This window comes from Nicotiana tabacum, chromosome 7 (genome assembly GCF_000715075.1).
Source record: "Nicotiana tabacum cultivar K326 chromosome 7, ASM71507v2, whole genome shotgun sequence".
In the NCBI taxonomy this organism is placed as follows: Eukaryota; Viridiplantae; Streptophyta; class Magnoliopsida; order Solanales; family Solanaceae; genus Nicotiana; species Nicotiana tabacum.
Window position 1 is genome coordinate 89,331,636 of NC_134086.1, and position 16,515 is coordinate 89,348,150.

General features: G+C 34.2%; 3 protein-coding genes across 3 annotated transcripts; all 3 read left to right on the plus strand.

The window, feature by feature from the left end:
* Positions 1-2,434: 2,434 nt before the first annotated feature.
* On the plus strand, positions 2,435-4,747 carry LOC107796900 (pentatricopeptide repeat-containing protein At1g08070, chloroplastic-like). Its single transcript, XM_016619726.2, has one exon. The coding sequence runs from the start codon at positions 2,703-2,705 to the stop codon at positions 4,563-4,565; it is 1,863 nt and encodes a 620-aa protein (XP_016475212.2). The 5' UTR covers positions 2,435-2,702; the 3' UTR covers positions 4,566-4,747.
* Positions 4,748-9,653: 4,906 nt separating this feature from the next.
* LOC107796903 (transcription factor bHLH91-like) lies at positions 9,654-12,919 on the plus strand. The gene is made up of 5 exons (XM_016619731.2): positions 9,654-9,873; positions 9,980-10,906; positions 11,015-11,431; positions 11,668-11,790; positions 12,621-12,919. Exons 2-4 carry the CDS (start codon positions 10,046-10,048, stop codon positions 11,767-11,769), a joined length of 1,380 nt encoding a protein of 459 aa, XP_016475217.2. The 5' UTR covers positions 9,654-9,873; positions 9,980-10,045; the 3' UTR covers positions 11,770-11,790; positions 12,621-12,919.
* Positions 12,920-14,459: 1,540 nt separating this feature from the next.
* On the plus strand, positions 14,460-16,515 carry LOC107796901 (transcription factor EAT1-like). Its single transcript, XM_016619727.2, has 3 exons — positions 14,460-15,314; positions 15,832-16,221; positions 16,356-16,515. Exons 1-3 carry the CDS (start codon positions 14,556-14,558, stop codon positions 16,455-16,457), a joined length of 1,251 nt encoding a protein of 416 aa, XP_016475213.1. The 5' UTR covers positions 14,460-14,555; the 3' UTR covers positions 16,458-16,515.

A 16,515-nucleotide genomic window follows, 5' to 3' on the forward strand; every position in this document is an offset into this window, starting at 1 on the left:
TCTTATGACAAGAACAAGATATATAATGTGCAGAAGATTAATATTTAAGGGTTGGACAAGAATTGCAAGACATGACAGCTATTGAATACGTAATAATTCCGAATATTTGCCCAGTAGATCTCAATTTTTTGATAAAATAAAACCTGAAAGATCTCATTAGTGTTTCAAAAGCTAATGGCAAGTCTATTTTGGTTTTATGCTTGGAATAGCTATAGCCCATAGGCATGTTACCCTTAGACCTGCTGTTTTAATTGGAGGCTTGAAGCAATTTTGTTTTTATTTTTATAATTTAGGGGTCTTCTCTTGCAATCAGATTAACTCGTTTAGAGAAAGTCTTCATTTTTTAGTCACGGTTTTGCAGTAGATAAACTCATAAAAGTATAGCATGGTGGAAAAAAATTTAGCATGTTTTGGAAAATGCTGACAAGATGATCAAATGCATGCAAATAACTAAGTAAAATAAAAAAAATGCTTCACACTGAGTACTCGGATGGGCAAAAATCGCTCGCTTTATCTTTGCACGAAAACCCTTCGTGTCTTCGGGCAAAGAGGGGCAGTTGTAAGCACGTGATTTTTGCCCTATATGAGAATTACTCCCAAAAAATTCAAAAAATAAAATAATTTTTCTTGGTGTGCAATTTTTGTGATATTTTGTGTAACTATTTGTATGTTTGTCTATACATGTTTATTTGTTAAATTAATAAAAAAATACAAAAATAGGCATCTTTTGCATTTTTAGCATTTAATGTCCAAATGAACAATGTTATGCTTAATTATTACTTAATTGTGCGTTAATTGTTATTGGAAGTTAATTTGCGCTTTTATAACTTAATTTAGTTCTTAATAATAATTTAAGTACTTTTATAATTTAGTTTTAGAAAAATAAAAGAAGAAAAGAGAACAAAAATACAAAGAAAAATCGGATTGGGCCACTTCTTCAATTTCAAACCACAGGCCCAAATAATTGCCCAACTTTCCCCATGACCCGGTCCGTTTCAAACCGGGTCAATCCGGTCCGCTCCATTAACCCAACACCCCTTGCGACAATAGTTTCTGGCAACCTAATAATAATTATCTTCTAATGGCTTCGTTAAGTTATAGTAGCATTTACCTGAATTTGAATCAAGAGCCGCGTGTAAGAATATTCTTGTGCAGGACTCTAATAAAATGATGGCGACAGTTCCTTTATTTTCTCTCTTTCAGGGTTAGTTACATGATTTATTTCTTGCAATTTGCAACATATCATTGACTTCGAGATACTGACGTGTTCAAACAGGTTTGACCCAGCTTACATTGATATCTGTTGCAACTTAAAAGTCTTGTTGAAGATTTCACTTGAGCAGCGTGGGTGTTAAGCTTCTCCCAAGTGGTATCAGCATCCTGTAAATTGTTGGTAGAAATAGATGGTTGACCATTGATGGAGGGAGATGATCTATGACATTATTCTTCTAGAGTCCATTCACATGAGGATAGCAGTGTGCTACTTAATTATAGAGAATAACATTCCTTTCAGTTATTGAATTACTGAGATAGAGTATAACATTCCTTGTTCCTGCAGATGTTTACATATGAGAAAACAAAGAGAAATTTCATTTAATCATGCATCAATTTTGGGGGTGGGGGTGGGGGTAGTATCATGGATATCATAGTAACTAATTGAGATATTTCTCAACTTCTCATGTAACTTTCATTCTTCTATTCTGTGCTGTTAAAGTGAGACAGATGAGTTTATGTGCATTCAAGATTAGACTTTTGCTTTGCTTGATACCTGACTCAACTGCTTTCTGATGGAAAAATGAATAATTGATAGAGATGCAGTGGTTGTGGGAAATTGGAATAAGGCAATGGCATCTAAGTTCAGAGCCTTACTTTAAAAGAGCACATAAAAATTGCTTGAAAAGACAAAATATGAAAATAAAATTAAATAAAGGTCCTCCGATGGCATAACAATCAAATTACTATTTTGGAACAGTATGTCACTACTTGTAGTACCTCCTTTTGTAATGATGTATAAGTATATTTAATATTCTCTGTTAACGGAAAAAAGAAATCAAATTACTATTTGTAGAGGCCAACTTCTCTGGAGTTCCCTAGGAATTTATCTCTCAAATTAAATGTCCAATCTTCTTGTTTTAAGTTGTATTCGTTTTTCTTCGAAAAATTAAATTGTTAGCTGTACTTTTTTATCCTATTATTGTCGACAAGGCATTTAGAAACTTGCTTTTGTTCTAAACACTCTTCACTTTTTCAAAAGATCTAAACATTATCTTTATGTGTGGGACGTTCTTTTGGAGTAACTGTATAATTTTGGATAGATATGATGAATAATCTTCGACAAAAAAAAAAAAAAAAAATAAAAAAAAATCTCCTACTTTCAATTTGTAACGGTTTCAAAATATCAAGTTGATTTGTCTATTATATTAGTGATTGTGAAAGAAATATTTAGGGGTCTTTTGGTGTGATGGATAAGCTAAAATAGTCTTGGAATAAAAATTTACTACCGTCTTATCCCTTGTTTGGTTGCGAATCCTCAAATAAGTTATCCTATGATTAAAAATAGTACCGGGATAACTTAGCTAAGGAATTATTTCAGCCACAAAAAATTTCTTCCCGGCAGAGTTGGTTAAGATTCATGTAAATCCCACTAACGGTAACAGTTAGTAGTTATGGAGCTCAACATCTGAATCCTTCATACTGGCTGTATGCTTTGTGGAACAAGATATCAAATGTTATTACTTTCTGTTACATCCTTAAATGTTAGTAGCAATGCCACTTCTCAAGATCCTTCTGTGTTTCACAAACTCCAGACTTGCAAGTCAACCAAAGAAATAAAAAAGATCCAATCTTCAAACACTAAAATTAGTTCCGTACAGCACACCAAAATCATCTCTTTATCTTCTTCCCCAATACCCTCTAAGGAATTTAGCTATGTCCGCTCTCTTTTCTGTCAAATACATGACCCAGATATCACTCTTTGTAACTCCTTAATGAGATGTCTTTTAAGTTCTAAGTGCAAAGAATATGCTTTACTTGCATTACTAATGCATGTTGAAATGATGCGTAAAGGCTTAGTTTTGGATAAATATACGTACCCTCTTGTTCTTAACGCATGTGTACAGTTACGTGAGCTCAGACATGGCAGATCGGTTCATTCCCATGCGATAAAAACTGGGTTTGCGTTGGATTTGTATGTGATGAACAATTTGATTCGTCTGTATGGTGTTTGTGGGTGTGTTGGGAGTGTTAGGAAGGTGTTCGATAGAAGTCCTGAGAGAGATTTGGTATCTTGGACTACTTTGATTCAGGGGTATGTGGACAACGGGCATTTGAAGGAAGGAGTTGAGTTGTTCTTTGAAATGATTGAACATGGATTAAGGGCTGACGAAAGGATGATGGTCGTTGTGATATCTAGTTGTGCTAAATTAGGGGATTTGAGATTGGGCCAGAAGTTACACAAATATGTGCAGGGTCATAAGTTAAATTTTGATGTGTTTCTTGGGAATGCATTGGTGGATATGTACATAAAATGTGGTGAAACCGATATTGCTCTTAATGTTTTCCGAGAGATGCCAACGAGAAATGTGATCTCTTGGAATACATTAATATCTGGATTGGCTCAGAGAAGGGAGTTTAAACAGGCCTTGAATGCATTTAATGAAATGCAGGATCAAGGAGTAAAGCCTGATAAGAATACTTTAGTTGGTGTTCTTAATTCCTGCAGCAATTTAGGGGCACTAGAAGTTGGGAAATGGGTGCACACATATATAGACCGAAATCAGATACAAGTAGCAGGGTATGTTGGCAATGCGCTTGTAGATATGTATGCAAAATGTGGAAGCATGGACGACGCCCTTAGAGTTTTCGGAAGTATGAATACTAAAGATGTTTATTCATACACATCTGTGATAGTTGGGTTGGCCACACATGGTAAGGCGCGGATAGCACTTAATTTCTTCTATAAGATGCTCGCAATTGGCATACAACCAAATGGGGTCACTTTCGTGGGTGTTCTCACAGCTTGTAGTCACGGAGGATTGGTGGAAGAGGGCCATAAGCTTTTTGCAGATATGTGGAGAGTGCACAAATTAACACCTCAAATAGAGCATTATGGCTGTATGGTTGATCTGTTGAGTCGTGCAGGGTTGGTAGATGAAGCAGTAGAGTTCGTGGAAAACATGCCAATTGAACCGGATGCTTCTATTTGGGGATCAGTATTAGCAGCATGCAGGATCCAAGGAAGAGTTGAACTCGCTGAGCATGTGACTGAAAAACTTGTCAATATAGAGTCTGAAAAAGACGGTACATACATACTGATGTCAAACACATATGCTTCAGTCAGTAAATGGAGAGACGCTTTAAAAGTAAGAAGGGCAATGAAGAAACGGAAAATAAAGAAAGTTCCGGGATGTAGCTCCATTGAACTTGATGGCGTGGTTTCTGAATTTAGGAAGGGTGACAAAGCGCATCCAAGAAGTAAAGACATATATGCGACAGTTGAGCAACTGAAACTTCATTCAATTGGTACAGAGGCCTTCTCAAACGGAAATGAGCCCCTCATAGTTTGAATGGTGCAATGAAATTGGCAGCCTAATCTGTAAATGAAATTTGTCAAGTTGACCTCAGATATCACTTCTCGACTTAAATGGCATGAATTATTTAGAAGCTCTGCCTTTTCTCCTGATAAGGTTTAGAACAATTTCTTTGTACATTTTGCACCAAACATTTTAGTATAGTGAAGTATATTACACATGGATCGTGCACAACTCGTTACAAGAAACTTTAAGACATCATTTGTCTGATCATTGTTGGGATGCACTTTTGCACACCAAACATTACATATATAAGCAAAAGAAATAGTATGTGATATGCAGCTTGCCTTTAGATTTTGAAGGTGAATTAGTTGAGCAGCTGATCCAGTCAACTGCTACTTACCTTTCTAAGCATTATGGTTTGAAATCCAAAATTGTCAGTTAAAAGGTACTATATTTTACATGGCTGAGAAGTCGAAGAACTGGGAACAAAAGTTCAAGTTTCAGTAGAGGTAACATTACCGAGTATTTATGATGTTGGAAAATAACAGGTATCTGGTGGACTAGTGGAGGTGTACGTAAACTGGATTGGAAACAAAAAAAAGAAAAAAGATCTTGCCTTTTGCAAGTGTGTGAATAAACTTAGAGAAGGTGATGATATGTTTATCAGCGCAAACTGTGGAGGTTAATTTGGTTGCTGTGGCTAAGAGCCAAACAAAGATTTCTACACATTGCCTGCACACAAAGAATTCTTGTGAAACAAAGGCAATTGACGTACAAGGGAAGCATTCAGTTAGCTTGTTTCCCAGAGTTTGATACCTGGGAGCTAGGAGTTCAAGGTGGTAGTGCACTGTTACGTATAGGGAAGCATCATTTAGCTTGAAACAACAGAATTAATTAGAGAAAACTCATACGGACAAGACATGAGAGTTACTCGTATGGGGCTTTAATTACTCGTAGATATAAAGTATTAAAATCTACTTCTAAGTTGAGAGGACTAGTTACTTCTAATCAAGTAGGAAAAGACTACCATTATATTTTCTTCTTCTTTGATAGATTTCTTGCATTGTCTAATTCTTTCTGAGTTATTAGTTGTGTTTCGAGTTAAAGTCATTTTAATCCATTTTGCCTATGAGATTATCTTACAAAAGCAATGAGATGATCAGGATTAATTATGGAATGAGAATGCTAACTATGCGGAAGACATAATTAAGTACCATAAATATAAGTGTGTTCTCTCTAAATATACTTTACACTTTTAGATGAGATTGTCGTACTATTTTCTCTAATACTGTGAGCTTTTAGATGAGATTGTCATACAGTTCAACAAACTAATCATTAATTTACCCTGTATATATAACCCCCCTCTTCAGTACCCTCGAGGTTAGACACACTCGGCCAAATTCATGGCTATAGGATTTTATAGTTCAACTACTTAACTAGTGTGGGTAGGCCATCAACCATCAATAGATAATTAATGATTATGTACTGTAACAAAATTGTTGTGAAATATGTTCTGCATTTCCTAACCTCTACATTTAACGCAAACATCCGAAAAAGGGAGAGAGAGAGGGGAGTGGGATTGGTCCATAGCCGAATTTGGTATATTGGAATTTGGATATCCACCTAGCTAATGTTTCATATTATAAAACCTGAAAAAAAAACAGATTTGCTTTGAAGTATAATTGTAGAATCCTTTTATTATTGGAATATTTTTTCAAGAATGTTCTGAATGTCATAAGAAAAAGGGTCAGAAATGATGATCTTTTGTAACAATGAATTTTCGTTGTCACAACAATACTATTTGATGCACTAATTGAACATCTAGAACGTAGCTTAACAATGGAAGGGCTAAGAAGAGCTAAGAATATCAAGAAAAATAAAAGAAGAGCTCTCTATTTTTTTTTCCGATAAAGGATCCTCTCATTCTCATGCCTTGCAACCCTAGTATGATCAATATCCAGTCGAGCTTTGTATGTTCCCACGAATTTAAATTTGAAAATCAAAATGCCGGTTTTAGTTGTAATATTTCATTATAATAATTGAATAGTTAATAGCCAAACTATAAGATAAATTTCTATTTTTGTACTATAAATTGGTAAAGATTACTGAGGTATATTATGGTAAGAAAATAATTTGATTTGTTTGATATAATTATTTTGTTGGATGGTGAATTTCTTTCTATGCACTAGTCTGTGAGTAACTGCATCATCCAACTTGGCAGTCACAAGGAATGTGTGATCGACCTTTCAGCATATCTATATCCAATGATTGATTAGAAACAGTTGATTTGGCTCCCCAAGCTGTTCCCTAATGTGAAGCTATTGCTGTTACAAGTATGGTTAACAATATGAAATTGTTATTCTATTTTTTTTTTTAATTTTAAATGATTTTTTTTCATACAACAACAACAACAACATATGCGGTATAATCCTACATAATAAGGTCTCGAGAGTATAATGTGTACGCAGACCTTACCCGAGAGATTATTTCGAATAGATCATTGGCTCAGTAAAGTATAAACACAGCATTAATAAAAAGAAAAACGGCGCCTATACATGCATTTTTATGACCATTCTCGAGCTAGTCGGGGCCGGGTCATTATATGGATCCACATTGTTCATCTTAAATGGTTTTTAGTTAATTAAATCGCAGTTGATCACAACTCTTCTTCTTTATCCGAGATTAAATTGCGGGTAATATCAATATATCGGTTCCGTTGTACTTATTAATAATCATCTTAAATTTAATGACCAAATTTCAAGAAAAAATTGGCAACTGCATGTATTCTCTTGTACTCTAATTTGGATAAGCCAATGACGAAAATCAGCAGCAAGTTAGGCCTACAAATTCATACATCAACTTTCCATGATCTCACTTTGAACGGCGATAAACTTGCTCTTAAGGCCCGGCCCGGGGCAAATATTACTAACCAAATTAAACATTTTAATTGCAATTATGGAGGGCAAATATTATAACCGTAAATTTACAGTATTATGTACATAACTTAATTGGGCGAACAATTTTTGAATTTTAAGTTAATTTGTGGGCGTTATGCACATTGCTTTTACAAATTATGAGGGTAGATTTAGTATAGTGTTTAATTTACGCTAAACTGATCAAACCTACCAAGATATATGTCTTACATATATATATTGTTATCTCTTGCTTCATCTCGAAAATTCCATAAACTCTTGGGATACTCACAAAGAGATTAAAACATCAAATTATGTCATATTCAAGTCCGAAATGATCAAGAGACGTCTTCTTCCTCAAGATCAAACGAACTTCTTCACAATCAAATATTTTAAGAAAATCCACATAAATCATTAGGAGTCTGCATCATTCTACTTTCGACAAAATACGGTGCTTAAAACCTCGAATCACAAAAAACAATCCAAAGAAAGGAATCAAGGGAATAAGTAGAATTGTACTCACAATTTATTAATAATATCTCTTGTTCTTCATATTTGTTGTGAATGCAATTTAATTATTTTTTGTATGTCACAAATTTGTTGCAAACAGTATTACTATAAACATTAAGTTCTAACTGTAAATATTAAATTCTAAAAAAACAACTTCAGTATTCTTCTCCACACATATATACAGACACAAATTAGTGGCTGTACCTTCTGCCTAAATATATATTCTGGAAAAATAGCTCCTGTCTGCATAAATATCACTGATTCACTATCAGTTGAAAGTCTGAGTTGTTGGTTTAATTAGTTGGACTTTCCAATTCGCATGGAGGAAATTACTGAACAGTGGGCCCCTGGACCCCACTGTCATTACAATGCTAAACAAAATGTTACTCCCAACTAACAATATCTGCAGAAAATATCACTATTTGCGTGAATGTATAATGTTCTAAATCTTTTTTATTTTTTATTTATTTCTAGCCTTATGAATTTTGTAGTGAAGTTTGATCATATGGCCTATGGGCAGTAATTTTATGCTCTGGCATCTAAAACAAGTACAGAATATGTGCGCATATGTAAAATTTTCTCATTCTTTTGACAATTAAATAATTACTCCTATTCTCCTAATTGCCAATTTGCATAAAATAAGTATCAGCGATTTAGGCCTATTGACCAAACCTTTTTTCTATTATAATATCGTGATAGTGATGAAGTAAAAGAAATGGTGTTGATGATATTTGATAAACTCGTACCTTATTTTATTACATGTATAATTTATCAATTTATATGCAAAATAATTGGCCAAAAAGGAAGACACAAGAAACTAAAGAAGAACTGTTTACAATGCTAGTTTGATTCATATGTCCTATAAGTTTGAGATAAAATGTGTGAGACAATAGACTAATTTCTTTTCTTCCATGGACAAAATTCGATTTAAGTTTTCTTACTAGCTCCTTGTTAACTACGTGAAGGAAAAAGAGACATCTCTTAAAAGAATGGTAAAAAAAAAGAAAAGAGTTTAAGTTAAACAAGTGACAATGTAATAATTTTACCTTATTAATATAATTTAGCTTGTTATGAGAATTACGTTACCATTTTTCTCAAGTTAATTACTAGTATAGAAATTTACATGTAATTACTTCATAACTGACTTAATTGTATAAATAATTTTTTATTTCGCATAAAAATTAGATAAAAGAAAATAAAATAAAAGCCTCTCTACTTGATGGAATAGCAATTGTTAGGGGAAAAAACAGAAAAAGAAAGGTGGGGAATGGGGATGATGTGGTATATATGTTGGACAGGGGAAAATCAAAGGTGCAGCTGCAACAAAGCAAAGTACTCAAATACTTTAAGGAGATTATGAGTGGTCCCCACTGACCTTGAGTTTCTGTCGTAAAATTTTATTTTGTGTCTCGTCCAATTAACACTAGTTGTATGAGATACTTTTTTTGTCTCACAGTTTTGTGGATCCAAATTTTTGTGGACTTACAAATATAAGATTGGGGTTCACAAATTTATAAGACAAAAAGGAGTCACACGTTAATATTGTGTGACAAAAAAGGAGCCTCACAAATTTTATTGTGCTAGGCACACAATAAAATTTCTCCAAACTTCCCTTTGCTATGAGGAAATTAAACTGAAGTAGTACTACTGCTTTATATATGTATATTCAGTTTTTAACCCAAAACCAACCAACCAACCTTTTATTTGCCAATCCCACAACAGCATATCCCTCTCTCTTACCCTTTTCAGTAGTCTTTTCTCAAACTTCTTCTTTTCCTTTTTGTTTTATCTTTTGTTGTTAATATTATGGAACTGTTCAACAGCTTCCCTTGTTTTATCTGATGAAGTTGAGCTACTTTCTTGATTCAAAAGACTCAAACTTTTAGTACAAACTGGTCCTAATTGTACCAAAAGTTTGGGTAATGTTGCTTCCTTTTTTCTTCAGAGCTCTGAAGTTTTCTTGAAAATGGTATCTTTATTTACTGCTTTTTATGTTCTTAGTTCTGTTCACTTTTTTTTTAACAGGTCTGCAGGAAAAGTACAACAGATAACCAAGAAAATCATAATTGAGGTGAATCCAAAAAAGAAAAAATGTATGTAGAAAGTGATTGTTTTGATCCTGCTGCCAGTGTGCAACATGAAGATGTTTTTGCCATAGAAGAAAACACATATCAACAAGATGCTGCAGTTGTGGCTGCAGCAGCCTTAGAAATGCAACTTCAGCAGCAACTGATTCTTGAGATGGAACAGTGTTACAATAATACTCATAACAACAACAACAACATGCAAGAATTGGTACATGAACACAATAATCAAGGGTTATCTTGTGATCAATCAAATTGGGGAGAAATGAGTTTTCCACCATACCAAAATCAAGAAGATAATAATAACTTTCAACATGCTGCTCATGACATACAAAATGGTCATGATCAGCAGCCATATCTCCCGACTCCTGATCTTCTCAACATGTTTCCTTTGCCTCGATCATCAATTTCCTTCACAAATACTAACACAAATCAAGCTTCAAATTTATTAACTTCACTAGGCTTACTAGGTGACATTAATATTCCAGCAACAGCAGATGGTGCATCAAATCCAAGTGCAATCTATGATCCTTCTTTACTTCCATTAAATCTACCCCCACAACCCCCTTTACTAAGAGAATTATTCCACTCTTTGCCACATGGCTATGGCTTGAGAAACTTAAGAAGTACTAGTTCTTTCTTTAATGGGTTGGAGGAGAGAGATCAGTTGAGTGGTGCTTTGTATCAAGATGGAGAAGAAAGGCCTTTTGACAATGGGATCTTTGAGTTCTCTGCTGATATGAATGGTATTGCTAAAAATAGGGATATTGGTAAAGATACAAAACATTTTGCTACTGAGAGACAGAGGAGGGTTCATTTGAATGACAAGTACAAAGCTTTGAGGAGTATGGTACCAAATCCAAGCAAGGTATAAGCTCACTCTTAATTTTCTGCTTTAAAATTGCACATCTTTATATTTAATATGATGGCCTATTGATACCCCTACTTTTATTTTGTTTGAAATTGTGGAAACAAGAATGATAGAGCATCAATTGTGAAGGATGCTATTGAGTACATCAATGAGCTAAAAAGGGAAGTGCATGATTTAGAACTTATGGTGGAGAAGAAGAGATGTAACAGAGACAGGATTAAGAGGCAAAAGACAGAAGAAGGTGGTAATTCAATGGATGGTAGTAATGCAAAGCAAATGGATGAAGTGGACCAATCTTACAATGGAAATTCATTAAGGAGTTCATGGCTGCAGAGGAGGTCCAAGAATACTGAAGTTGATGTTCGCGTTGTAGACCATGAAGTTACTATCAAACTTGTTCAGCAAAAGAGAATCAATTGCCTTCTTTTTGCATCTAAGGTTCTTGATGATCTTCAATTGGATCTTCACCATGTTGCTGGGGGGCTTATTGGTGATTACTACAGCTTTTTGTTCAACTCCAAGGTTGTTTTTAATTTACATATGTGGTTTGATTTGATATCTCAACTTATCCACACTTTGAATTTCTGATTTTATATTGTCGTGGAAACAACCTCTTGCAGAAATGCAGGGTAAGGCTACGTACAATAGATCCTTGTGGTCCGGTGTCTTTCCTGGACTCCCGCGCATTGCGGGAGCTTAGTGCACCGAGCTGCCCCTTATACTCAATATCTCCTTATTGTTTTTGTCTTAACATGCAGATTTGTGAAGGATCTACAGTGTATGCAAGTGCAATAGCCAAGAAGCTCATTGAGGTTGTGGACATACAGTATGCAGCAATTGCACCAACTAACAGCTATTAATTAGATCAGCTCTTTCATATGGTAAACCTTCTTCTTTCCTGTCTGATTTAAAGAACCTACTGTTTCTTTTCTTAACTAGAAACACCACTACTTGTGGGCTGATTTTATTAAGATTTAAGAGGAAAATAAAGTAAAATGAATATATAAAGTTGCTACTACTTGGTATAGAAGGAGAGCTTTTGAGCAATGGTAAAGTTATAGGTCACAGGTTCAAACCATGGAAGCAGCAACTAATGCTTGCATTAGAGTAGACTGTTTACATCACACCCCCCGGGGTGCGGCCCTTCTCCGGACCCTGCGTGAATGCGGGATACCTTATCGGGCTACCCTACTACTTGGTATATATAGATGAACAATAATTGAGCGACAAAAATTATGGATGTCTCAATGTCTTCTTCCAGTTTCAAGAATTTACATAAGTGGGGCCATGGTATAATGAAGAATGACAAAGACAATTCAAAGAATGAGTCAAGTGAAGATTTAAGAGCTTTCAGTTTCTAAATTGGGGCATGTTTGCTGAAGTACATGCAGAATAGCAGTTGGAACTTGGAGTATATGCACCCTAGTTCTTCTTTATTTAATAAGTATGAAATTTTTTAATAGGCATTTAAAAAGTGTGAGAATGCTTCTTTTTGTCCACTTTTGCAAAAAGGTCTTATTTTCCTCAATTGCTGGACCACTTGTAGTTTGATCCTGATGATACTAAAGTTGTACAAAGAAATGGTATACCTTGTTTTATCTCTTAATTCTTCTTTCTTCATATTTTCTTCTTTGCTGCATGTTCTATCTTGAATTTTATCACCACTGATTTCTGACTGTGGCCTCATATTTCTTGGGTGTGTCAATTGCAGATTTCTAGAGGGGCTTAGAGACATCAACCATAGCGATCCAGGGTACACAAATTGGTGCCCTAATCGGCCAGTGGATGATAGTGTTAGTGTTCTTTAGGAGGAATAACTTTGCTGAATCCATGGAATGAACTAATCAGGATTAATTACTGTCTAACTCTAAGTTTGAACACTTCTTATTTTCTAATAAGGCATATATATGCTTTGGCAACATAATTATCTCTTAGGATTTCTTTACATAGTGTAAACTGTAATACAAAAATTCAAACTCCTACACGTACAATATCATTCTGCTATCTTTGCACATGCAATTTCTGCTTGTATTTAACATATATTTTAACGTTCCTACTTTTTGTACATAAAAAGTTCTTTTATACATTCAATGTATAAAAGTTAAACTTTGTTCCTTCAAATTTTGATGAAATTAATAAGGAGCAAGAACACAACAATGACATGTCCCCACACTCAACACTCTTAAATAAAAATAAAATAAACGTAGCTCCACCATCAAATAATAATGCTCTATGTTTATCATATTGATAATGGAAGATGTGGTTCAGAAAACAAAAAAAGTGAAGTCAAAGTGTAATCAAGACCTTTACCCCATTTGAGAGAGACAAGGGTACAAGACGGTATGCAGCTTCCCTGCAAAACTTCTACTATTACAAAAGCTGCAGAAGGTCTGTTTGTCTATATTATATATGCAGTTTACAGTTCTGAAAAAAATCCATATGCAGTTCTTATTTACTTGTCTACATATATAGTGGAGTATTAGCTTTTACCAGTTATTATTAGGGTTTTCCATTTGACACTAAAAGACAAGGCTTGAACCATGTTTCAAATTGAACTGGTCAAACTCCAAACATAAACTAAATATTTAATTTAGATAAGCCAAAAAAGTTGATCCTAATATTTTTATGTGTTATTAGCTTATATGGAAATCTACTTCTAACCAATAAAACAAACGGCTTGCCAAGTTCTACATTTTTTATATATTCACATAATGGGTGATTGTTCAATATCTCCATTTTCCTCTTCCACGTGTCCAATTAATGTAATAGAATTTTTTTTATACTATATAAAAATATACATATTTGGGACTTGGGAGTATATGTGGTTAGAGACAAACCCAACTTCTTAATATGAAGATTAAAATGACTTTATAATATAACCTAAACAAGTAAAACTACCTCATTAGTGCAATAATTTTCAACATCATAATAAGCATAGTAACTTTTCTTTGCACCACGAAATTAAACATTTCACTATTTTTATATGATAAGTGGCGACATGAGAAATTTCTTTAAAGGTGTTTAGACTTAAAAGAAGTAAAAAAAATTCCGACTATGAGTGTTCAATATATATTATATACATCTAAAATTAATATTTTATTTATATACACAGTATAATTTTTCGTAATTTTTTTACGACTCTTAGCAAAAGGTGGCTTCGCCCCTCGATATGATGGACATGTATCAAATATGAGAATAATACTTAGAATCAGAGAGAATACTCAACAAAATATTTATCTGTTCACCAACAATTTTTTATTTTTTTTTGTATGTAATTATCAACGTAACCAGGACCACTTAAAGAGAAGATAAAAAATATGTACTGCACACAGAAAATAAATGGTTACTACTATTTTCTTTTGGAATTTTAATGGTTAGTTGCAAATGAAGGTGTAGAAGTAGAAACTGCAGTAGGGAGAAATATCATCAGTGGGCCCCTCTCTAATATTTGGAATCTCAGTAACAAACTAAGCCCAGCTGTCCCTAACTGAAAAAGGCCATTAAATAGAGTAGTATAGTGGTTTCCTTATAAGGCCTATCACTACTTTGACGTATTTCCTTCTTCTTTTTTGAACTTTTCTTCCCCAAAACAAGTGTTGATTTTTCAAGAACCAAAAGTACTGCTGTAGTTTTTAGTGATTGAGCAATGTATGCAGAAAGTAGTTTATCTTTTGATCCTACTTCTCAGCAAGATGAAGGGATAGAAGAAAAGGGTTTGCTTCAAAATGATCATTTAACAACTTGTGCTACTAACTTTTCCATGCAGCAGCAGCAGCAGCTGAATCTTGAAATGGTAAATTTTCATTCTACTCTAAATACCAATATTGTCCAAACTGAAAATAGCTTGATTCAGGAATTTGAGCATGAGCATAATAATAACACAGTGTTATCTTATGGTCAATCAAATTGGGAAGAAATGGGTTTCAATCCTTACCATCAACAAGGCCATGAGCAGCACCAAATTAGTAATTTCCCCACTTCAACATTGATTTCTAATAACCCACCAAATTCCATAGCAAACACATCACTAGGTCATTGGGTGGGTTTTCCAACAACAGAATTAGCCTCAACTTCAACTAATCTTTTTTATGACCCACAACTGATCAATATGCCTGTGAATATTTGTACCACACAACCTAGTTTGTTCAAAGAGTTGTTTCGGCTTTCTCCACATGGCTCCTATGGCTTAGGAAGCTCTGGGACTGGCTCTTTGTTTAGTCACGGAGTTGCTGAGGAAGAGGTAACTGGTGCTTTGTACCATGATGCTGGGAGTTTTGATATCAAATCTGCAGCTAGAAAGAGGGAAGGTAAGGATATTAAGCATCATACCAGTGAGAAACAAAGGAGAGTTCATTTCAGTGACAAGTTCCAAGCATTGAGGGCTTTGATCCCAAATCCCTCAAAGGTATGTATATATTGTTATTCACACTACATTTTCTGCTACCTAAATTTGTCCTTAATTTTCTGTTTTCTGTTCATATCCTTCTTTTCATGAAAAAATATTTACTTTACGGACACAGATCTGTAGGCAAATACCAATGAGTCATTTAGCAACAAATCCTAATTTGTTATCTTATTTACCAACTATTTAATGCTTGCATTAGGGTAGGATATACTTTGCTTGAATGCGAAATGTTTTGTATAGCAGGTTGTCCTCATTTATTTTTTGTTGGTACATTTCGTTTCTTTCTGGGTGTAGTGTGAATTTCGCATTCTTTTATTCTATGTTGTTCTCATATTTTTTGTTGTGTAAGTCTACATGATGTTGGGAATTTCAAGAATGACATATAGAGCATAAATTGTTGTTATAACAAAATTTTGGAGTAAAGAAAAAGGTTAATTAACTTGTTTAGGAATCAATTAGTGCACTTGATAGGGTTTAATTTGTTTTGTTAAATTGACATAATTTTTGTGAATACAAGAATGATAGAGCAACAATTATTGCGGATGCTATTGGCTACATCAATATGCTGAAAACAAAAGTAAATGAGCTAAAGAATGAAGTAGAAAAGAAAGAGAGGGTCAAAAGGCAAAGAACAGAAGATGGTTCATGTGGTTTCAAAACAGTAATGGCCGAAGCTGCTGAAAATAATGTGAACATAAAGAGTTCATGGCTTCAAAAGAAATCAAAGAACACTGAAGTTGATGTTAGAATTATGGATGATGAGGTAACTGTTAAACTTGTCCAACAGCAGAAGAGAATGAATTGCCTTCTCTTTGTTTCAAAAGCCTTTGATGAGTTTCAGTTGGATCTCCATCATGTTTCTGGAGGATTAATTGGTGATCACTATAGCTACCTCTTCAACTCTAAGGTACTTAATTCTTCTTCCTTCTATACGTTATGTAGAGTCAGTGAGTTCAAATTAAAGTACTCCATATATGTATGTATGGAGTACTTGATTTGAACCTGCAGAACTCGCTCCCTAATTTTGTACAATGTATACAGATTTGTGAAGGTTGTACAGTGTATGCAAGTGCAATAGCAAACAAGGTTATTGAAGTTTTGGACAAGGAATTGAACATGCACCAAGTTGCAACCTTTAATTAAGTTGGAGTTCTTAATCTTCTTGTTTCATCCAATGATTTCTGCTTTGTAATACATTCTG

Excerpts from the sequence above, each read along its gene's own strand:
- LOC107796900 (XM_016619726.2), top strand. The coding sequence starts at position 2,703 with ATGCTTTGTGGAACAAGATATCAAATGTTATTACTTTCTGTTACATCC.
- LOC107796903 (XM_016619731.2), top strand. The coding sequence starts at position 10,046 with ATGTATGTAGAAAGTGATTGTTTTGATCCTGCTGCCAGTGTGCAACAT. Across the intron at positions 10,907-11,014 it reads TGGTACCAAATCCAAGCAAG|AATGATAGAGCATCAATTGT; the intron begins GTATAAGCTCAC and ends TGTGGAAACAAG. Across the intron at positions 11,432-11,667 it reads GCTTTTTGTTCAACTCCAAG|ATTTGTGAAGGATCTACAGT; the intron begins GTTGTTTTTAAT and ends CTTAACATGCAG.
- LOC107796901 (XM_016619727.2), top strand. The coding sequence starts at position 14,556 with ATGTATGCAGAAAGTAGTTTATCTTTTGATCCTACTTCTCAGCAAGAT. Across the intron at positions 15,315-15,831 it reads TGATCCCAAATCCCTCAAAG|AATGATAGAGCAACAATTAT; the intron begins GTATGTATATAT and ends TGTGAATACAAG. Across the intron at positions 16,222-16,355 it reads GCTACCTCTTCAACTCTAAG|ATTTGTGAAGGTTGTACAGT; the intron begins GTACTTAATTCT and ends CAATGTATACAG.